Consider the following 24,293-nt stretch of genomic DNA (forward strand, 5'->3'; position numbering starts at 1 on the left):
GAACTGAGGTAACTTTCAATAAAACGAAAATATAGCATACTATCTTAATATTTAATCTAAAATAAATTAAATAAACTTATTCTACCTTACAAACTAACATACACCCATTGTAAAAAGTAGGTAGATAAGTATACAATATGATAATCTCAAATCTTAATAGTTTTGTTTATAAACATATACTTTAATCTTAGAGCATTTAGTAACTGGAGACGCCTTGGCTGTTATTTTCTGTACAAAACAGTCTGCCGATTTTTGCGGGGGAGGGGACGTCAAATGTATTGCTATTTCTACATGATTTCTACGTAACGTACAAATAGCCATGTCAGTCCATACAAAAGTTTGCACAATTGTGCAAGGTTTTCGGCAGCTTATCCCTCGCTCTTAAAGGCGACTCCGGTTATTAAATACTCTTAACCCCCTTATTCATAAACGCGCTACAAACCAGCTAATAATCGTTTGACATTATCTGTCATTTTGTATTTGTAAGAAAGGGATAAAACATAATTTAACTAAATCAGCGGGCTCAGCACGGTTCCATTTTTATCGACTATCACTATGCGCGTCCCTTTCGCACTTACATACTTGTTAGAACGTGACAGGCATGGTGACAAGGGATAAAAACGCGACCGTGCTAAGCCGCCAGGTCCATACAGTTTTATGGATAAGGGGGTAAGGGCCTTTAATTTAAAGGGCCACTCCTCACTAGCGTCTCCGGAGTGTCGGCATCTAATCTACTCTATGGCTGCTGCTCGACGCGCCGTTGACGCAACTACGCAGCGACGCCATCTCCATCGCCGACGCTCAAAAGACGCTAGTGTGGGGTCGCACCGATCACTGTCCATCACTAATTTTAAAACATACGAAACACTAAAGTATTACGCTATTACACTAATTATTCTATATTTAACTTAAGGCAGTAGTTCTAGCTCAGGCGGCAAAGGTATGTTTTTCATGACAGCAAACCGTTTGAGGGCATCATATTTGCTCCGGAGAGCCTCTACCTCGTCCCGGATGCGGTTGTTGTCTTCCTGCATTAGTTCCATGTCGTGCCATTCCTGGGGACATAAAAGTCTTTAGAGGGTCAAAAAATATATAAAGAGTAAATACATGGTTAAAACCCACAGATCATTTCAGTTTAGCCCATGGTTGACTGGTAAAGAATGCCTTCTGGCATTAAGTCCGCCATTCATACATTTGTAATATCTATATTACCATGGTCACAATAAAGTATTATGATTATGATCATGTCATGCGCAATAATATTTAATTAAATTAATTATAATGGTTCCTCAACTAAGTAACTAAGTAACTTCTAACCAAACAATAGTTTATAGTCAATAGTCAATGGTTTATAAATGATTGTTGATGGTTTTTGTGTTTTTTTCGGATTTAGCAGTACTATTTTAAAATGCAAGTTTGGTTAGCATATAATATATTTATAATATTATATGCTAACCAAAATAGTAGTATAGCATATAAGCATCCTTTATATTATGTGAATTTTTTCAGAATTTTTTAAAGATATTTTTAACTTTTATGTTTAAAGTTAGTAATGTTCATACCTGGCTTTTCTCAGTTTCCAGTTCATCCTTTTGCTCGATTCGTTTGATGCGACATGACGCCGCGTAGCCCCTGTTTTTCAGCGTTCGCCGCCGCTGTTTCATTCTGAAATACAACAAAACATGTAAATAATAAATAGTTAGATACCATTTATGTACATGGACGTGCATGAACTGTAAGGGGCAGCACAGGAGCCCCTTTATTGGCGCAAAGTGTAAATATGTAGCTTAAGATGGCAGGACCTACAATGTACAAGAACACGTACGAACTGTAGAGGGCAGCACTTGCTTTGGGCGTGAAGTGTCAATGGACATTTTATGTTTCCGATTCAGAATACAAGAGGGCAGACCCTCCGACACAGGGCCCCTATAGTCTATGTTACCACCATGCAGTCATGTTAGTAAGGCGTATGGCTTTCAATCCCAAAATCACAGGTTCAAATCACAACTCAATCCTAATCCCAATGAGTTTCTTAAGTATAAAATATCATTTACTTCACCAGTTGTCTGAAAAATATTGAAATCCCTGGACCTAATCTCAATAAACACAATCTCTGATTGGAAGGTCAGGTGGTGGATTTTCGGAAAAACCAATGCCTGGGCCAATTTTTGGTACTAATTTGTCAAAACAAATCATGGACTACTTTAGTATGCAACCAGATAACTACCTGACTATCTGGTCCCTGGTCAGCCCTCGCATCTTGAGCTGCCTGTTCAGATCTCGCACTGAGATCGAGACCAGCTCATCATCACTGATCTCCGCACAGGGGGTCGGCGACAATGGTGCCTGTAATATTATGTACACATATTATTTTGGTTTTACCATAAATTTACACATCTGGGCGTGTATTATTTTGTTTGCTTGCCTACACTTTAATAGCGATAGAAATATTTTATATAAATCTTGTTAAAAATGTAGTGTGTCAATCGAACCTAGAGAACCAATAGACAAAAAAACCGGACAAGTGCGAGTCGGACTCGCCCACCGAGGGTTCCGTACTTTTTAGTATTTGTTCTTATAGCGGCAACAGAAATACATCATCTGTGAAAATTTCAACTGTCTAGCTATCACGGTTTGTGGGATACAGCCTGGTGACAGACGGGCGGACAGCGGAGTCTTAGTAATAGGGTCCCGTTTTACCCTTTGGGTACGGAACCCTAATAAATTAATGCACACACATGTAAGGAGAGTATTGTGTATTGTACTAACAGTTTGATAAAGCAACCAGACATTATTAGACTGCTAAAAACTTTTCCGTTTTTGTCAATACCATAGAATAAACATGGCCAGAATAATTTATTTCCATAGAAAGTGTCCAGATCCCCCTATTTTATACTAAGCAGTAGCCTAAGGCTTTAAATTAGGCTATCTTTTGCTTCTGGCGTCGTTTTTGGAGAGCGGATAGAAGAAATTGTAAATAGTACAGTAGGTAATAAAATTTGTTTACAAACAAATTAAACGTAGGTAAACAAAGTATAAACAACAAGCCAATAAATTACTACAACAAGCATGCCTTTATCGACTTTCTCTGGGCTCGGGAACGCTACGTAGCCTCTTATAAGCGTCATTGTAAAGTTTTTGCAAGTCATGCTGGGAACTTCTAGAATCGTAACCTAAATGCAGGACTGAATAGATACAAACCATGATTGCTTTCCTTCCGCCCAGCTGTTTTAATAAATCATTAGGCATAATAAGTTCGGACACACCGTTTGGCTATAGTTTTTTGTCGTTTGGACAAAATAAATTCACGAAATTCGTGCAACAAAGTTCAACTCCACAATAATCACAATGACGTCAATGACAATTTCTATTGACAGGTAAACTTTTTTTATAGTGTTGGGACGGATAAGCCATTGAATCGGTAAAGTATTACACGATGATGTAGATTTGTTATATGGCAACAATTTTACTCCACTGACATTCTAGTTGTCTATGAGTAATTTCATTCATTCGCGCATAGAGTAACTTATATATACTGAGATAGAGTATACACTCAGCGTTGAGACACTACGCCATCTAGCGAAATATGTCAAAATAACTTGCACTAGGGTAATTTTTTAGGGAAATTTTAATTCTGTTCATGGTTGATTAGGGTAATAAAACTATTCTTTGTACGGTTAAATTAATATAATAAATAGTTTGATTACCCTAAAAACTAAAGGCATCCTGTTAATCATTAAGTAAAACAACTTTAAAAATGGTTAAATTACTTTATTTACCAAATTTTATAACATTTAACAGCAATTTTAAACAAATCCACTAACAAAGTTATAACAACACAACAATAAGTACTATAAAAATCTTTTAACAATTTAACATACAATAATTACTCGTCATATCTTGACGAGTAAGCAAGTTATCGTAAGCCCCCGGATGACCCGGATCTAGGACCTATGATCACCTAGGTACTACTAATGGAGGCTTTGACAATCGAACTGGAAATACAAATTCTTTATTGCAGTAACTAATAATACATTGCAGTCGATACCTAAGCATATTCCAATTATGGTACATTATAATTGTAGTTTGGCAAACCAATATGTCAGTAGGAAAAGCGTAAATTGCTATTTGCCGTTTGTACTGGTCTGGTGGTGGTGTTTGTAAAGGTACCTACAAGTCGCGCGAGTGTCTAAAAATACCTACGTTAAACATTATAAGCTTAGTGGTCTGCCTGATTATAAAAAAAAATCTATAATTATCAGGTAGTCAGTTTATATTGCCTACTACCTATATTTTACAATATTCTACATAATTCACAGATAGTAAACGGGTACAAAAACGGGCGCTGAGGCTCTAGGATATAGTCACAAATAAATAACTAGATTATGCTATTCTGTCTAAAAAAAATGTGAGGAGTGAGATCGTCGGAGGAATCTTCTGGCTAAGGATTATACCTTTTCTGCTACCGGATACTTTCTGCTAACTTGCTACTAAGAGCTGTCTCTCACAGCAGAAATTATCCTGTTACACTTGTGACAGGATAGATTTAGCCCTTCTATTTCTATTAAGGAGATCACCATAAAGGATGACTCACGCTATTAGACAGGGCTGAGACCGAGCCGGAGCTCCAGCGCTTCGTTTTATATGGAAAGCACCACGTGAACACCGATCAGCCGTCATAGAAAATTACGTGTCGAACGCCTCGGCTCGGATCCCGCGCGGTCTAGCGTGAGTCATCCTTAATTTTTACTTAAAATGTAACATTACGTTAGCTATGTTTGTACGGACGTCAATCCTGTTTACAGAAGTTGTTGGAAGTTACAGAACCGACCTCTAGCTGACAATATTCGTTACCATACATGTACCACACACTCTCAAAAGACACAAAGGAGACTGGCGAAGCCACGTCACAACTAGTAAAAAAAAATGGGTGGATCAACTATTCCTTGACGTTATGTACATTATAAGCGCTTATTACACTTCCACACCGTCGGGCCTTAATACGATCGTGGCCGACGGTGCGCCCGAGCAAGATCGTTTTGCATTTCACGAAATATAAGAGCATCGTCAACAATATTTGACATGTAACATATACTTTGTCTCGAATTGGCAATCATGGTTGATATTTTTGTAGTTGAATTATTTTTTACACCAAGAAATATTGTGAACGATGTGACAATATTTCATGAAACCACATGAAACGTAAAACGATCCTTGCCCGATATCGGGGCCGACGTCGCGGCTCATCGTTAACCGTCTGAAGGCAGGATAAGTGTAATAAGCCCTATTGTGTCCAGGGACTGTCTCATATCAAACATAAAGTGTCATTCTATGGAACTTGCTAACTATGTAAACATACAACTACGTAAACATATTGAAATTGCCTCTGAATGATGAACTTACTTCTGACTTTTGTTTACATAAGTAGTTAGCAAGTTCCATAGAATTACACTTTAGACAAATAATCTTTCAGAAAGAGTCTTTGTAGTGTTACGCTGATACTAGCACCCAAAAGAAAGGGATGAGTACCCATTGTTTTGTAGTTCAGAAAACCATAACTATGGCAATGAGTGGTAAAACAAGTTGATTCACCCACTTACACACATGTAGTGGCCACATGTATCCAAATACAGGTACATATCTAATATCGCCTGGCAAACCAAGCATTTAGTTGCGAAATTCAAATTTCATATGGGAGATAGAATTTTCCCGCCAATTTTTTTTCAATTTGCTGCCTTTTCTTCTAACAAATTTGGTTTGCCAGACCATATACCTAACGTTACATTGTTAACTTAGGTATTTGCTAATTTTAAATAAACTAGGTAAACTACTTACCTGTACTTAATCTATAGTTTGGGAAGAGTCGTTTTTCAGTGGAGCATTTTAAGCAGAAAGAACAGAGAGGCTATCGCAAAAACCGAAATTCGCAAATTGCGGGGATCTTTCTCTTTTACTGCAATGAAAAATTATATGCCTTCATTGGAGTAAAAGAGAAAGATCCCCGCCATTTGCGAACTTTTCATTTTCGCGGTTATAGCTCAGTACTCTCTTTTTCGTAACAGTTTTTTACTGACAATTACTTGTTTACCAAACTATAAAATTACAGATTTCAATACCTTTCATGTTAATATATATTACTGTGTCAACTTTTAAAAAGGCTGCTCCGCTCTCGCTCGGCACTTTTTCACACTTCTGAGGCATATCACACGCGAACTGATTTTTTAAAATAGAAGTTTTCTTTTTCTCCGGGAATCTAATATATGGTCACTACTGTCACTAGTTAAGTAGTAGAATACAACTAACATTGGAAGGAAAAATTGATGGCAAGAGAGGAAGGGGAAGAAGGAGGGTCACCTGGCTTGACAACGTAAAAAAGTGGACGAACATGGATAACGCAGCCACACTGGTAAGAATGGCTAAGAGCAGGAGAGAGATGGCAAAGGCGGTCGCCGACTTCCGTTAGGGCATGTCAAATGAAGAAGAAAAAGTAGTAGAATTAAGTAATACGCTTCATACCCTATTAATAAATTTAGTACCGTGACTAGGTATACATATTTTCTTTACTAAGCGCTTATAGCTTATATCGCTTTTTATTACATTAAACCATTGCCGAGCAATTTCGAAAGGGCGGGTGTACAGTCAACGGTAAAAATATGGGTGTACAAATCATTTCAAGAATATGTCCCATAACTGTTATGTCAGTGAATTTAAGAACTATGGGACATATTTTTGAGTAAGTTGTCTACACCCATATTTTTACCGTTGACTGTACCATGGATTTCCGATGGTCGATTGTGGCCTCGGCAGCAATTAGAGGGCGTGGTTACTTTTTGTTTAGTTTAAGACATCTATTTCAATTCATAATTTACTAGCTTTTGCCCGCGACTTCGTTTGCGTGGAATTAGTAATTTAGGTAGCTATTATTTTATCCATACTGCGTTTTGTCGATTCCCCATACAAACTTCGACGCCCCTTTTCACCCCCTTAAAGGGTGATTTATTGAATGAAACCTATCCTTTCTCCTTCCCCGGGACTCAAACTATCTCTATACCAAATTTCAACTAAATCGTACACCAGCGCATATTGACAAAGTTTGTTATGCAGTTGTTGTTAAGTCCCCATACAAAATTTCACCTCTTTCAGGGATGATTTATGGGATAAAAACTATCCTATGTCCTTCCTCGGGACTCGGACAATCTAAATACCAAATTTCATCTAAATCGGTTCAGCGATTTAAGCGAGAAGAGGTAACAGACAGACAGATAGAGTTCCTTTTAGAATATTAAATATTAAATTATATTATATTCAAAAAGTATGGATATGGTAGCTCAAACCAATTTGTCAGTAAATAAGAACAATAAAACTATATTTTGCTTTTGGATGCATAGCACTAGTGTAAGATCTTTAGATACTATGATTCTCTCTGTCTATGTTTGAAATTAGACAGTCCTTTGACATACTATACTTAGGTACACCTATTTGTAGTAAAATAATTAGATTTATTTCAATCTCTATTCGAAAATAAACTCGTCTAGTTTCACATAATTAATACGTATCGCCCGACGCTTAATACGTAAACAATACGTAGAGTAGAAGTGAAATGCTGATATCACTGTCGATAACTATAACGTATAGCTGCGCCCCTTCCGTCAGTTAAGTAGGTACACAATAAGTAAGGTATGTGAATTGCTTTAGTATGCTTTGTTATAACTGTATCCAAGAAATATTTTTCGGAAATAAACAATTTATTTTTTTATTTTATGACCGACTTATATCGGGCTTTTATTACTCGTAACAGTCGTAATGTAATTTACAGCTAGACTTTTGGCGCGCGAATAATATCTGAGGGTCTACTACAGCCAACATCACAAAATCGAAAAACGTTATTCTACCTGTCTACCGGCACCACAGCCGGTAGCAGTATTGGCTTAGGTACAAACAGCAATACTCTTAACTATCCATCGGTGGACCTTATGCTTTTTGTAATAAGGTTTAGAACATGGTTGCATAAAGTGTGCACGCATTGTGACCCCGGGTTCGAATCCCACCTAGGGCGAACTTTTTGTTTATTTATATTTTTATTTTTTTCCGTTACTTTTCCGTTTCACAAAATATCAGAAGATTGTTAACAATATTTTAAAATTAAAAAAAAAAATTGCCTTGTATTGCCGATAATATTCAAGGCTTAATATTTTTTCGTCACCTTTCCTCTTAAAAAATATATTGGTAACGGACATAACAGTGTCCTGATATTATGTGGAACGGAAAACGAATTAGGCGACTATTGTCGTAAGGAAAAATTACTAAAAATAATAACGTCTAAAATGTCTAAATACCTATTATTGTCAAAAAATTTAAAAGACTAAAAGTATCAATAACGAAGTACAAAAATGAAACTAAGTCTAACTGTGAATAGTCCGAAAAAAAATGTCGAGAATTGTATTTTCTAAATCAATGTAACCAATGCGATGTCTTAACATCTCAGGTTTAGGCTGCGTTTCCACCAGAGGTGTGCGAGGAAGCTGGGTGCTTAGCCAAGTTGCAAATCGTTTACACTCCGTAGCGAACGAAACGCCCAATGTCTCTGTCACACTAATATAACTGAATAGTATACTTAACCGTTATCTGAGACTGTCTGTTCGTCTGTCTGTCACCAGGCTGTACCTCATGAACCGTGATAGCTAGGCAGTTGAAATTTTCACACATGATGTATTTCTGTTGCCGCTATAACAACAAATACTAAAAACAGATTATAATAAATATTTAAATGGGGCTCCCATACAACAAACGTGTTTTTTTCCCGTTTTTTGAGTAACGGAACCCTTCGTGCGCGATACTGACATGCACTTGGGCGGTTTTTTTTTACATTATTATAATTCGTAATTTTTCCTTATAGGCATTAATCGACTAATAATTCCGGAAAACTGCTTTTAGCATGCTTACTAACTAGGGTGGCAGAGTAAGACCAAGGTAACGTTAGTTGCAGTGTTTTTCAAAGCAAAGACTTGCAAAGTGTTATTTTAAAGTCATAATGTCATAGCTGTTTGACATTTAAAATATAACACTTGCATGTCTGGTCTGAATCTAGCAAGCAGCTTAGGTATGTTTGACTTAGCACAAAGTATTCGCTTGTGACTTGGGTTCTATTCCCGCCATCGGTGAATTTTTTCCTTTTTTTTTTTACTTTTTGCGCTGAATTTTTCCTTTCAGACAACCGGCTTAGGTAGAAACAGCAATACTCTTAACTATCCATCGGTGGACCTTATGCTTTTTGTAATAAGGTTTAGAACATGGTTTCATAAAGTGTGCACGCATTGTGACCCCGGGTTCGAATCCCACCTAGGGTGAACTTTTTGTTTAGTATTATTTTTATTTTTTTCCGTTACTTTTCCGTTTCACAAAATATCAGAAGATTGTTTACAATATTTTAAAATAAAAAAAAATATTTGCCTTGAATTGCCGATAATATTCAATGATTAATATTTTTTCGACACCTTTCCTCTTAAAAAGTATATTGGTAACGGACGTAACAGTGTCCTGATATTATGTGGAACGGAAAACGGATAACGCCTAAAATGTCTAAATACCTATTATTGTCAAGAAATTTAAAAGACTAAATGTATCAATAACGAAGTACAAAAATGAAACTAAAAGTCTAACTGAGAATAGTCCGAAAAAAAATGTCGAGAATCGTATTTTCTAAATCAATGTAACCAAGGCGATGCTTAAAATGTCAGGTTTAGGCTGCGTTTCCACCAGAGATGTGCGAGGAAGCTGGGTGCTTAGCCAAGTTGCAAATCGTTTACACTCCGTAGCGAACGAAACGCCCAATGTCTCTGTCACACTAATATAACTGAATAGTATACTTAACCGTTATCTGAGACTGTCTGTTCGTCTGTCTGTCACCAGGCTGTACCTCATGAACCGTGATAGCTAGGCAGTTGAAATTTTCACACATGATGTATTTCTGTTGCCGCTATAACAACAAATACTAAAAACAGATTATAATAAATATTTAAATGGGGCTCCCATACAACAAACGTGATTTTTTCCCGTTTTTAGGGTTTTTGAGTAACGGAACCCTTCGTGCGCGATACTGACATGCACTTGGGCGGTTTTTTTTTACATTATTATAATTTGTCATTTTTCCTTGTAGACATTAATCGACTAATAATTCTGGAAAACTGCTTTTAGCATGGTTACTAACTAGGGTGGCAGAGTAAGACCAAGGTAACGCTGCAGTGTTTTTCAAAGCAAAGACTTGCAAAGTGTTATTTTAAAGTCATAATTTCATAGCTGTTTGACATTTAAAATATAACACTTGCATGTCTGGTCTGAATCTAGCTAGCAGCTTAGGTATGTTTGACTTAGCACAAAGTGTTCGCTTGTGACTTGGGTTCTATTCCCGCCATCGGTCAACTTTTTCGTTTTTTTTTTTACTTTTTGCGCTGAGTTTCTCCTTTCAGAAAACCGGCTTAGGTACAAACAGCAATACTCTTAACTATCCATCGGTGGACCTTATGCTTTTTGTAATAAGGTTTAGAACATGGTTTCATAAAGTGTGCATGCATTGTGACCCCGGGTTCGAATCCCACCTAGGGTGAACTTTTTGTTTATTATTATTTTTATTTTTTCCGTTACTTTTCCGTTTCACAAAATATCAGAAGATCGTTAACAATGTTTTAAAACTAAAAAATTGTTTTATCTTGATTTGCTAAAAACGTTAAATGAATGTAGTTCATTTTTATAGAATAAAAGTGGATGACAGGATAGATTTATCTCTGGATAGATGGACATATATTTCAATTTATAACTAACATTATTAAAGATATTTTGTTAATCGACTACTATGAAAATCTCTGCAGAGTTATCTTGGTCTTAATCTAGCAAGCAGATCTATGTATGCTTGGCCCAACGCAAAGTGTTCGCTTGTGACCTGGGTTCAATTCCCGCCACGGGAGAACTTTTTGTTTTTTTTTTTTTACATTTTGGGCTGTTACCCTTTCACAAAATATCAAAAGATCGTTAACAATAACTATTTGAAAAGTCGACCGGCGCAAAATCACCTTTCATAACAAATCATCTATTTCAATTTATAATTTATAATATTTTTACACAATTTGATGTCAAGTAGGTACATATCAATCACAGACATGCCGCATCGTTTTATTTTTTGAATTTATTGAGCTATAGCTTATAGGGACCGAACGCGTTGGAGGGTCTGCCACCAGTCAGCTGCAGAGAAAAATGTCATACGTAGAGGCATAGCTAAGTAATAATAGTTAATAAGAATAATAAGTATAAATTAAATTATGTAAAAATAATTTTCCATAACGTCAATATCCTGAGAGCAAAATGGGGACTACGTTTGTTTGAAGCGGCTGTCCTATTTCCTCTTAAAATTTCGTATGCCTTGTCCCGTGTACGTGGTAGTACGTACCACACAATTTGGACTGTAATTTACAATTTTCATTCATATCAGTAGGTTATTAAATCAGTAGCAAATGTTTAACAAAGGCATACGAAGGGTTACGTATTATTAGATATTAAGTATAACGGAAAACTTCTGTAAGAATGCTTACTAGGATGGTATAGCAACCGTTGACCGGCCTTCCTACAAAGAGTGCCCTGGGCCCCGGGTAGATGTAATAACCGGTATTATACAAAAAGACAGGTGCCATTTGACTAAAATTAGGTACTGATTCAGGTAGTGTGTGATGTGCCTTAAATAGTCGTCGAGTGAAAAATTTACTCATTGACTTTCGGTCCCTCCTGCTCGCTGCTTCTTGGACTTTAGTGAGAGGCCTAACTGAGGCGATTGGTAAGAAGTTACTAACTGACCCAGTCCGTAGGCTGCCTGGATCAAGGTCATTTTTATTATGTTCACTGAGAAAAGTATAATATTTTTTAATTAGTTTTAGTCCCAAAGTTCAGTTGCCTTCTATTAGAAAACTACCGCACAAGTTCTTTACCAACCGCCTGAGATTGGAGTCACAGCCCGTAACATTGTTCTGCAGCTTTTGGAACTAAGTACCTTCTTTTCGTAACTATTTATAAATCGTCCGCTGTTTAAGTGCACTCCTGCAGCCTTGAGACTCTTCTTGTGTTCTGAAAAAAAAAGCAACAAAGAAAATTTTATTGAGTTTCAAAACATTATGTAACTATTGTAATAACCTAAAAATTCTAAAAACAACTTGATTAATTTACAGTCATATTGCTGGCATTTTGCTTCGGAAGAAAGTGTGAACGCATATGACCTGAGTTCGATTCCCCAGGAAAGGTGAACTTTTTGTGTTTATTTTAAAATATATTTATTTCAAAATTAATAAGTAAACCCGCGCTATTGTAGATGGATGGATTATCTTTCAAAATGTATAGAAGTTTTGGGGGTTTCAAGCTTTTAATTATCGCTTTTTTCACTCCTTATTCATAATTGTGATAAATCTTTGATTGTAATCATGGTAAACCATATAGCCAGCTATAGCTCAATAAATATTAGTGGTACTTATAAAAAAAGTGCCAACTAAAATACTTATATGCATTTAGAAAAATAAGCATGTAAAAATTTTGATATCTTCTGTTTTTCTGGACCACCATCAACAGTGGCGCCAACTGGTGAGCAAAGAAACGCTAGCCCTCATTTACAGTCATATTGCTGGCATTTTGCTTCGTCAGAAAGTGTGATCGCATAAGTGACTTGAGTTCGATTCCCAGGAAAGGTGAACTTTTTGTGTTTAATTTTTATTTGTAATTTTGATTGCAATTTGTATCCTTTTTTAGTTTTAACAAGATTAAAAAAATATGCTTCAGCTAAATAAATAATGTTCTTTACTAATTCTTATAGTTCGTTTTTTTAGCATTAGAAAGAACTTGAAAGAAGGTAAGCGATCTTGACATGTCTTTTAATTGAAAAGCGCGTTTTAAAAATCAGTAACTATTTTGCTATTACTTATGAAAGCAGAAGAATATAAATTATCGTATTAGATTCATAATTGTTACATACTTGCCGTAACTTATTTTTAAATTCTCCATCATCAGATCAGCTCGATGGTACCATAATATTGCATTGTCATCCGATTTATACATGCATGAAAAATTTCAGCTCAATCGGACACCGGGAAGTGGAGATCAAATTTAACTTGCAAGATTTGATTACAGACAACGGGACAGGTGAAACTAAATAAAAGCTTGTAAAAGATTTCAAAATTAATAACTAAACCCGTGTCGTACGTTCGATCCCCGACCGCGATGTAAATTATGTATTTACAAAAAAAATATAGAAATTAATGGGCGGTATCTTATCTTATCTTATTTTATACCTTTAACCGAGCAATTCTTGTTATTTATTTCGGAAACGGCTCTAACGATTTCGATGAAATTTGCTATATGGGGGTTTTCGGGGGCGAAAAGTCGATCTAGCTACTAGGTCTTATATCTGGGAAAACGCGGATTTTTGAGATTATTATATATTTTCCGAGCTAAGCTTGGTCTCCCAGATATTTTAAACATAAATTTACACACGAGTGTGTATTGAATGGCTTAAGAGCCAACAGAGTGGTCATTTCTCCATACAAACGTACTCGACTGTTTCCTCCATGGGTGTTGATGCTAGAGCAATGATTTTATCAACACAGATTAATATTGTCAATATCTGTGTCGGACCGTTTTGCTTTTTTTGATATTTTTATTTTCTAAGGCGCTAGAGCCCTTCAAAAATGGCCTCATTGACTATGCCTCAATGAGAGGCCTAGTATTCAAAACTGACATCAATTAGCCAAAAAAGCAAAACGGTCCAACACAGATAATTTCATAATTATTTAGATTTCCAAATTTGGTTACGATTGGTTAAGTTTTGGAGGAGGAAACAGTCGAGTACGAAACCTCCATTTTTGAGATTTTTACGCAGGATTTTTCGCCTTGTCCTTATCGCACTAGTTTAATTAAGGAGCCGCTTCCGTTAGCGAGACGGGTATATTTACCTAAAATATTTAAAACTCAGCTCCTGTTTCGTCTTAATTAACACAAGTTCGCAATTCCTGTACCTATCGCTGTTATATTGCGGTGCATGAATAGATATACCTATTTTGTTGACTGTAATCAAACACTCAAGCAGATTTTACTTCACATAGCTCAAAGTGGCAAAATAAAGCTATCTAATGAAAAATATATTTCAAGACGTAGGACGACTAATGCATGGATTATAAATTATCTACTTAAAACGATATTTAAATCAGCGCTGGGGGTCTACCGCGAACACCGAAGTTTGCAAATTGCGGGCATCTTTCTCGTTTACTCCCATTACGGCGTATTTAGAGTGACAAATTCATAATTCTCTTTAATTGAATTTAGCTGACCTGCTAGATATCCAATAGTAGTACTTGTGTAGCCTGCAGTCTCTTTCGTTTGTCTTGTTGGTTGGAAACATGGGGCTCACCTGTAATTTTAAAAGTCCATCATACAAAAAGAATACAGGTACAGAGGTATGTACCTACCAGGTAGTGATCGGTAGATTTTTAGGGTATACACTCAAAGTTAAGTATTGTCGAGGCTCGCGAAGGCCGAAGGCCGAGTTCCGCGTAGGGTTGCAGGCCCGAAGCGTCACACGAGAGGGGGAAGTTGGAGCTTAAACACGACCCAATAGGAAAAGTGTCTTGACAACCTCACGTCGGGCCTACGGCCTTATGTACAATAACAAAAATAAATTACAATTGAATATAAATAGGTATCTTATATATAAATTACAATTGAAAGTTGAACAAATATCCGTACATTTAGATAAGTTTACACGTAGATGTCGCTGTTTCGTGCAGTCAAAATTCTGCTTCGCGTAATCATGATTTTTAACTTTTTATTTACTGGGAATGGAGCTCACGGCCAGGCTGTGCTATTACAAATTGGAATTTAGACAAATTGCAATTACAAATTGGGATTCTCCTGTATTTCTTCGATTTTTCTTGGGATAATGATGACCATCAGTCCCATTATTACTTATAATGTCTACCGTGGAGTCAACATCATAATCTGCCACTTTTTCGGTTTAGCTTAGAGGTACGATCGAGCGTATGTTTTGGCTTGGCACTAATTGTTCGCAAAGTATCTGAGTTCGATCCCCGAGACTTTTAATTTTAATACGTATACTCGTATAGTACAGAGACGAATTGTTTCATTATTTTCCAAAACGTACTATTCTATTTTCTTTCCTCAGCAGCCTAGTGACGTCTGGATGATGTCTGTGTTATGTTATAATGTTGGGTGGCTGATGGTGATGGATGAGATGGCCCTACATATTTCTTAAAAAATATTTTACTATAATAGCCTATAATTATGTCGGACTACTTACCTGCCGCCCACAACTTCGTTTGCGTGGAATTAAATAAATAAATTTTCGTTGAATTGTGTGTAAAAAATCTAAAAAGTAAGTACTTATAGATCTTGATAGCAAAGTTACGTACACTTATCACCAAACATCGGATTCTAGGGGGCAAATTGTATGGCGGATAGGGATCCCGTCATACAATTTGCCCCCTAGAATCCGATGTATGCTTATCACTGTGATCGTTCGATTCGCCAGCACGGCCTGAAATGACGGCCACGGTTCCTTTAAACAGTTCCAGTTCCATCGTCAGGGTTTAAAATCACATCAGTACAATGGTTTACGATCTCTTCGATAAGGAATAACTTAATAGTAAGAAAACTTAACTTATCGCAATAATGCATATTTGTTCCTGAGTTATGGATGTTTCTATGTAAGTATATAAGTATTTATATAGGTATATATTTGTGTGTATTATATATATCGTGGTCTAGTACCCACAACACAAGCCTCATTGAGCTTACTGTGGAACTATGTCGATCTGTGTAATTATTGTCATATAATATTTATTATTTAATCCTTTGGATTAGGCTGATCAAACAACAGTCCACCTACCCTGCCTATGTACAGTCAGCCAAGAAAGTGGTAGATCACTTTCTTGGTTGACCGTACCTACAGATTCGATGAAGGTGTTATGGAGCTAGAAGAGCCTAGAAATTAAACCAAAGTCAAGTCTTAAAGTGTAACTAGTAGTCGCTCCCTGGGATCTTTCTAGCATTTTTGAAAGTTGGATATTGTGTATTGTGTAAAAGTTATTTTGTAATTTTCAGTTTTAGTTTCTTAATTTTATTACTTGTTTTATTATTAGGTATTAGCCAATTGATGTGACCTGGTTAAAAAGAGTGGCACGTTCTCTGCACGGCGCGGCGGCGGCGCTGATGTGGTGGAGTGTGCGCGTAGGTCTCGTCGGGACGTCACAGGCGCCGCGTCCCAGGACGGCCAGGATCAGCAGGGCAGTACTGTGTGCTCTCCGGAGCCACAGGTGGACTGGCGTCGGTAGTATTACTCCCTCTGGAATTTGCAGGTTTACACATTTAGTCAAATGTTGGATTTCACGTTACTACCTGCGACATTTGGCCGATCGTTGATAAAATCCAAGGCGAAAGTGCAGCCAGCCGTGTGGCCCGTGAGTTCCAAGTTGAATGTAAGAACTTTGCTTTGCTTTGCTCGGTCGATCGAAAAGGGCTATAGGCTATATATAAACGAAACTAAATAAAGGAATTGTGAACCTCTATATAACTATTACCGGATTTGACGCAGAAGAGCCACGTTACAAAATTCGACAAGTTTACTGGATTAGTAGTCTTCCTATGATTATTTTTGTAAAATTTTGTGACCATCTGGTCATGTCACGCCATGACAATATAGTTTTTGTTTATCGATCCAAATTTTGGAAATTTTTATAATGCGGAAATTGGCATAAAGGACTTACGGCTCGACCACGTCATTGAGCGATTGGCGACGGCGGCAGCGACAACCATAGATGGAAACGAAAGGTCCGATCGCTGTGTCTCGCTTCAACCTATTTATATAAATACATACTTAATTTGAAAAAGACGGGTAGTCTTGTCTCGCGAGCGAGGCGAGATGCTGTTGTCGTATCCGTCCTGTGCTAGGCCTAGGTACTAATATATTATGATCTCAATTTGACTTAATTGCATTATTCTTCTTCTTTCTCACGTTATCCACCACTCCAGAATCGATTGTCTGACACTTTGTTTATTGTTCACCTCATAGGTACAGATACCGCCTATATACAAGCACAGCAAGTTATCTTACATATTTTCATTAGGTAACAAATTAACTGGTTATTCCGTTATATTTAAGGACTATTTCTCATTTGCTTTATCTATCTTTACAAATTACTAGGTACCAAACTAACTTAAGCAGGTATTATTACTAACAAACTAGCTTCTAATCTATTTTCGTACCTACTTTTATGATATTACGGTTATTATAAGTAGGTAGGTATTTAAACTTACTGTAGTCTATCGGTTTTATTAATTTGATTTTATGTTCAAAACCTTTTACTAGTTATACTATGTACCAACATATTGACTACAATTATATATGTCGGTACATATCAGCCGATTGATGCCTTAACTATACTAAGGCAAACCAACTTTGGCAGTAAAAAAAGGCGCGAAATTGGAAATTTGTATGGAATTCTACATTTTTCAAATTTGTCGCCATATTCTACTATAAGTATAACAAAGCTGGTTTACCGGAGTATATTTAGGTAACTAATGACCCATGTAAGGCCCATAGTGCCTTACCTAGCCCACTTTTTAAATACTAGATCCTTTTTACAAAAACCGTTACAGTTAATATAAAACACTGTTTTCTAACACTGAAGGGTACCCAACTGGTCAGCTCAAATTTGATTAATTTTTATATATGTTATAGAGTAGGTAGTCTAAAATAACGGACACGTGTTTTATTTAGCTGCCCATACTTCCTGGGAGAAATTGGCCTCCAAAGTACTGAAAAGTGACAAAACGCTCTAACTTCTGCAGAGAGTTTTATTCAAGCAAATTTCAAGTTAATTACTGGTTTGCATATACGTTACAGAACATGAAAAAATACTGGACACGTGTTTTGTTATTTCGACTCAAGCTCATATTTTACAAAAAAAAAACACACTTCAAAGTTTCATAATTCTTATCCTTTCACTCGAACTTCACGTTAGTTATCTTTTCGTTTTTTAGGGTTCCGTACCCAAAGGGTAAAACGGGACCCTATTACAAAGACTTCGCTGTCCGTCCGTCTGTCACCAGGCTGTATCTCACGAACCGTGATAGCTAGACAGTTGAAATTTTCACAGATGATGTATTTCTGTTGCCGCTATAACAACAAATACTAAAAACAGAATAAAATAAAGATTTAAATGGGGCTCCCATACAACAAACGTGATTTTTGACCAAAGTTAAGCAACGTCGGGAGTGGTCAGTATTTGGATGGGTGACCGTTTTTTTTTTTGCTTTTTTTTTGTTTTTTTTTTTGCATTATGGTACGGAACCCTTTGTGCGCGAGTCCGACTCGCACTTGCCCGGTTTTTTTTTTTATCATGAAAACTAAAAACTTCCCGGTAGTGAAGAAAATGTTATCAATGTTATCATGGTTGTAAACCGGTTTGGACATTAAGTCCTAGCATATTTTAAAACATCAAAGATCCTAAAAGTGTACATTTGAAATATTTGAATACCCTGTTAGGCGCGCGGCAACGTGTTGGCAGCGCCGGGCGGCGAATTTACAAAAGCTATACTATTTCAGTCACGACTCAGATTTTAATAGGTGAGCTTTTGTTTATGCATATTACTTGACAATATCTATACCGTTTCGGTAAAAAGTAGTCACTGAAATGGATTAGCTTTTTGCATACATATTTTCAAATATTATTCACGCCAAAACCTAGTCGAGTTTAGTAAGTTCAGGCACGTTTGAATGTGATATCTAAATTTTAATAATACTTATTTACTCAAATGGTTTAGATTTTGTCGCGATATATTTAAACATTAATGCTCTCACAATACCTAGTCGAGCGGAGTCTCGCCGTCATTATTCAATATTATTCATCGAGTATTATTTGTACGACACTAAAGTTCACTGAATATTGATTTCAACAATTATTTTTTTACTAAATTACTTTTCACCTAGTATTCATGTAAATTGCCAAAAAAGTAGTTTAGGTTAGTTTGATCTGCAACCTCCAAGAAAACGAAATGTTGCTGGAAAAGTGGGTTAGGTTAGGTTAGAACTGCGACCCCCAAGAAAACGAACTGTTACCAAAAATGTGGGTTAGGTTAAGTTAGAACTGCGACCCTCAAGAAAATGAACTGTTGCCAGAAAAGTGGCTTAGGTTAGGTTAGAACTGCAACCCCCAGGAAAATGAACAGTTGCCAGAAAAGTCGTTCTATGTAAAAAAAAGTCGGTTCGCTGTTTGGTCGCAGTTCACCTAACACGCTCTTCCTCGCTTCGCTCGTCGTCGTACCTATCTTGACTCAGTGAACTCTGTCAAATGACTAGACGATATCGTATTAATAAATATCTAGCAAGTTGAATGATTTGACCATAGAAATGTACTCAAAACGTACACATAGTAATAATCTACATAACAATAATTCTATAAAGTAAAACGTTGTCATGATGAAAATTTGGCGAATCTTGGTTGCCAAAGTAAATCATCTGCGAAAAGTTGTCTGGCAAGTGAAATTCGGACAATAAAACTTCGGAGAAAAGACAGAACACCGTAGTAAATCTTGGTCCTTAAATAAATCATCTACTTCGTTATGTACCAATGTATTACAAAATACAGTCTACTTATAATTGTATTACGATTTCACATTAAACATGTCCTAATAAGAAATCTCAACTGATATAGTTCTTAAATGAAAAAAAAATTAGGCATTTTTAAGTAATTAGCACGAACGGTAGTTAATACAATACAATCGGAGTCATTACTAAAATATTATTCAAGTTTAGATCGCAACAAACTAGCATTTGTAGCAACAATATCCATATTAATTTAGCCAACAAAGTCTATACGATTTCAGTAAATTTCTGTACTGTAATGGATTAGGGTTTGGTCAAGTTTTGTCCAAACAAAAGCTAATCCAGTTCAGTTCGCATCTGGACCTTATCAGTATAGGCTTTGTAAATTCGCCGCCGGGCGGGCGACGTGAACACACGGTATTTGAAGTGAAGCGCGTGAAACGATGACAAGTATGACATTTTGAAGTGTGTTTTTTTTTGTAAAATATGGATTCGAGCCCAAATAGCAAAACACGTGTCCATTATACTATACTACATATACATATACATACTACAATAATAATTATGACGATGATTCGTACATGATTCGGAACTGTTCCCTGCTGATTTCGCCGTACTGCCGTACTGCGTCCCGACCGGTCGGTGTCGGCGTCCTCCTGTCCGCCCACTCGCCTTTTGAAGACTCTAGATATGCTGGACTGCGGTGCGCCACCTAAATACGAAATGGTTTGTGCTCAACCATAGACTAGGAATTCTCTAGACCGAGTTCAGAGCAATTATTTCATGCAACCGATGATGCCAAGGAAGTCGGTTAAAAATGCGGGGGTGCGCGGGACGAGGTGAGCAAAGTCCCGTGCCGTGATTGGTCCGTTCAAAGACACTTTCGACTCGAACATGGAGTAAAATTACCGTATGCGTGGCAGAAGGGGTAGCGCGACTATGCTAAGTCTGGAGGATGTTTTGTCTGTGTGCTCAACTAACTAAAACTAACCCATATGAACATACCTCAGACACTGAAGTCAGAGTTTGATAGTTCATAATGTAAAATAATAATAATAAGCACTCTAGTTAATAATGTAAAACATGGAATAGGGTAGGTGTGTTAGTTTTCGTCCAGATCTAGTTTTCGACCACTTGATGAAATTTGAATATAAACCTACATTAGTGCACAAATTTGTACGTATTGCAATCCTTAATGTCAAAACAATATATCTGTCTACATAAAAATGATATTTCGCATTTAGAAAATTAAAAATCAAATACATATATATTATTATTTGCTTTTCTGTCAAGTGGACGAAAACTAGAGCACGGACGGAAACTAGCGCAATGACCCTATATTTCCATTAGTTGAAATTTCCCGCAGTTGAAATTGCCCCCCTGCACTTATCGCACTTTCTTGATTTTCTTATGTTCCCATCGTGGGCCAACATTACACCATTAAGATTAACTGGAAAGATCCCTGAAAGAGATATACGAGTATGTTCGCATTTGTACAAATGATGTGTGTTTTTTCTTGTTTTATGTTACTTTTTGTACAATAATAAAAATCACTAAATGTAAGCCTATAATATTTAAAGAGTTCCCTCATTTCCTCATCGATATATCCCATCATCAAAAATGATGGTCATCACTCAGGTCCTGGAACTTCATAGTGTTCAAGTACCTATACCTACCTACTGTTAATATAGACCGGTAGTAACGAAATATCACTGAACGATCACGTGAACCGCGGTTCCTTTAAAGATTTCCAGTTTCATTATCACATTTCGGGACAGGGATATTTACGATCTGATCATCTTCGATGAGGAAAAATATCGTAAAAAAATCTTATCACAATAAAGCCTAGATTTCTTGCTGAAGTTAAACTTCCGATGGCAGTTCCTTTCTTATAAATAGCGCCTGTACTTATACCAATACTTGTGGTGTTATAAATGTGATTGCAATAAACTTAACTATAAATAAAACTAAACCTAAGCTAACCCATAATAACTATTGAACTTTATAACCCAACTCGCATCGTTACCTACTTACCTATTAGCTGTATCTACCTAAGTTAACTTAATTAACAAAATTGTATGAATGACATAGGGCATCCGATAGCTGGCGCAGGTAGTAATGTATGTAAAGTATGAGCATGAGCGTTATGTGAGCATCTACTTAAAGGTTCCGTCACACAGGCGCGTTTTCCGGGCGGGGCGTGAGCGTTTTATATGTAAAAAATTGGCAAAAAGATCACTATTGTTGTATGGGAGCCCTACATAAATATTTATTTTATTTTGTTTTTGGTATTTGTTGTTATAGCGGCGACAGAAATACATTATCTGACAATTTCAACTGTCTAGCTATCACGGTTCATGAGTTATTGCCTGTTGACAGACAGACAGACAGACAGACAGACAGACAGACAAGCAGACAGACAGATAGCCAGACAGACAGACGGACAGAAGGACGGACAGCGGAGTCTTAGTAATAGAGTCCCGTTTTTACCCTTTGGGTACAGAACCCAAATTAAAAAAATTGTGAACCTCTTACTTGAAGAATTATAATTTTTTTCTTGCTCATCAAGTCATCACACATAACAGCGAAATGCCCAGGGTGCCAAGATCACAATAGTTGATAGAAAACGCCAATCGAAACTTAAATAGTGCGTGTCTTTTCGCAGCATCTATCACCCCGATACATTTCTTTTTATCGTTTGGCGTTTGTCGATTAAAGATTTGAGTCTAATTAAATATACCTATACAAATGTCCCGTCTTTTTACGAGGAACAATCTATAAGCGCCATCGGGATCTATAGCACTTACGACCTTCTTCGGGAAAACAACTAAGTTCTAATTCAAAATACACGTTGTGTAAACAAACACAATTTGCTTTAGTAGGTAACTAGGTACCTACCTACCTACCTATCTACTATAGCAAATTCAACGCATTCACACATTGATACTACACACTGTTTTGTACAAGTAAGTACACATAGGCTATATTAGACCCAAACCAAGCGGACGACTGGGATCATATCTCTATCTCTCTCACCCCACTTTCAATCATGCGAGCGTGTATGAGAAGTTTTACGACCCCGGTCGTCCGTTTGGTTTGGGTCAACTATAGATATAGATTATTTGTTGTACCTTGACCGTTAAATTGGTTCTCATCCGGTTCCAGGTCATTGGAGTCAGGTGAGGTGTATCTGGTTGCTGTGCTGTTAGGCCTGAACCCCTGGAGCAGGGCTTCCGCTGCCGGATGCTTTGTCATTGGAACGCGGGTTGGGGTTTGGAGAGCCCTGGATTAGAGCATAGATGATCTTAATATATTATGATGTGCTATACGCGTGCGTCCGTGAGGGACAGAACATAAGCAATGCGAATTGGATGTTGCCCACCATAAAGCATACCAAATTTACGCTGGGGAATAAAAATGTGATACTGCGACAAGGACAAACAATTAGCGCTTTCTCTGCTACTCCTACTGAAAGATACATAAAACTCTCCCATTCGGTCATTTCCCCCACTCCTCATGCCTGATCCAGTTATAGGTACTTTATTCTTATTCTTTATTCTTTATTCAGGTAAACACTAAGTATAAGTTTACAGCTCCAGCCAATTGACATATCATAAAAGTAGTAGGTACACTTATTGTATTACACACTTATCTTTAGAATTAAACATACATATTATGTATTACTAAGTTACATAGAGATAAAAAAATAATAATCTGATATTAAATAACATAGGTTGAATTTTAAAAAAATCTTGATACTACGTTGTAGGGACGGCTACTTGTCTGCGAATATGTCTGCGTTTTGGACTGTAGCTATGAAGTTATTTAGTAATTCTATTGCTCGGTACGTGGGTGCGTTTGAACCGTGATAGGTGCGAACATTTGGATATGCGAAAAGGTTTCTGGCTCTACGTGCGCTACGCCCTACTGCAGCTATGTAGTTGTCTGGGGTAAAAATACGCATACGCTCCAGAACGGATGGGTTGTCAATACGATTTCTTAAAAGCAGACAATAGTGTAAGGCAAGCGTTTGCTTACTAGATTCATGGTTTAGACTTGAGTGTAAAGTTAGACCTAAGAAAAGTCTGCAACGATTTACATAGCACACGCTGTGCAAGTGTTATTTTAAACGTCAAACTTGCACTGCGTGTGCTATCAAAATCGTTGCAGACTTCTTTTGGTCTAACTCTAGTAGTGTTTTAGGCAAAACTAACCGGAAAATAGCATGAATTATAAATATTATATCATGTTATGATGACAATTCTTTGACATGTATTATAGCTTACATATTAAAAATACGCTTTAGAATCCATTTCGTATGTACTAATCAGCGTGAGCGATTATTATACATCGATAGTTTACAAATAAATACAGAAAAACACATCATGGTCGCACATCGGGCCGGTACAGGCCGGTTAGCACTATTATTTTAAATGTTCCCGCTCGATATTTTACTTACGAGAGTTGCTGCATCCCCGAACGCAGCAAAGTTTTTCAGATGCGGCCATTATCTACGCCGCCGAGTTGGCCGTAAAACTAAAAATCAAGACACGAATCACGATATTCAGAAATGTTTGTTTTGAAAATCAGGTTACCTAGTAAAAAGTCAAAAAGACAATTGAAAGACAGTTTAGGTATTTTTTTAATT

The 24,293-nt window shown here is 36.9% G+C and overlaps 2 protein-coding genes across 2 annotated transcripts; both read right to left on the reverse strand.

The window, feature by feature from the left end:
• Positions 1 to 876: 876 nt before the first annotated feature.
• Positions 877 to 3,361, reverse strand: LOC134802029 (transcription factor MafK). Its single transcript, XM_063774644.1, has 4 exons — positions 3,202 to 3,361; positions 2,228 to 2,346; positions 1,563 to 1,665; positions 877 to 1,055 (listed from the first exon to the last, which is right to left on the reverse strand). Exons 1-4 carry the CDS (start codon positions 3,247 to 3,249, stop codon positions 909 to 911), a joined length of 417 nt encoding a protein of 138 aa, XP_063630714.1. The 5' UTR covers positions 3,250 to 3,361; the 3' UTR covers positions 877 to 908.
• Positions 3,362 to 4,230: 869 nt separating this feature from the next.
• LOC134801950 (uncharacterized) lies at positions 4,231 to 24,242 on the reverse strand. The gene is made up of 7 exons (XM_063774586.1): positions 24,105 to 24,242; positions 22,777 to 22,928; positions 20,227 to 20,357; positions 16,203 to 16,384; positions 14,355 to 14,434; positions 7,446 to 12,108; positions 4,231 to 6,137 (listed from the first exon to the last, which is right to left on the reverse strand). Exons 1-4 carry the CDS (start codon positions 24,116 to 24,118, stop codon positions 16,376 to 16,378), a joined length of 306 nt encoding a protein of 101 aa, XP_063630656.1. The 5' UTR covers positions 24,119 to 24,242; the 3' UTR covers positions 4,231 to 6,137; positions 7,446 to 12,108; positions 14,355 to 14,434; positions 16,203 to 16,375.
• Positions 24,243 to 24,293: the final 51 nt, after the last annotated feature.

The sequence above is a fragment of the Cydia splendana genome, chromosome 23 (genome assembly GCF_910591565.1).
Source record: "Cydia splendana chromosome 23, ilCydSple1.2, whole genome shotgun sequence".
NCBI classification, from domain to species: Eukaryota; Metazoa; Arthropoda; class Insecta; order Lepidoptera; family Tortricidae; genus Cydia; species Cydia splendana.

What these genes read in the sequence shown, in the direction of transcription:
- LOC134801950 (XM_063774586.1), bottom strand. An exon ending in GAACCAATTTAACGGTCAAG is followed by an intron (nt 20,358 to 22,776) that starts GTACAACAAATA and finishes TTTCGTATTTAG; the next exon opens with GTGGCGCACCGCAGTCCAGC.
- LOC134802029 (XM_063774644.1), bottom strand. Translation starts at nt 3,249, where the DNA reads ATGCCTAATGATTTATTAAAACAGCTGGGCGGAAGGAAAGCAATCATG. An exon ending in GCGGAAGGAAAGCAATCATG is followed by an intron (nt 2,347 to 3,201) that starts GTTTGTATCTAT and finishes ATAATATTACAG; the next exon opens with GCACCATTGTCGCCGACCCC. An exon ending in ACCAGGGACCAGATAGTCAG is followed by an intron (nt 1,666 to 2,227) that starts GTAGTTATCTGG and finishes GTTGTATTTCAG; the next exon opens with AATGAAACAGCGGCGGCGAA.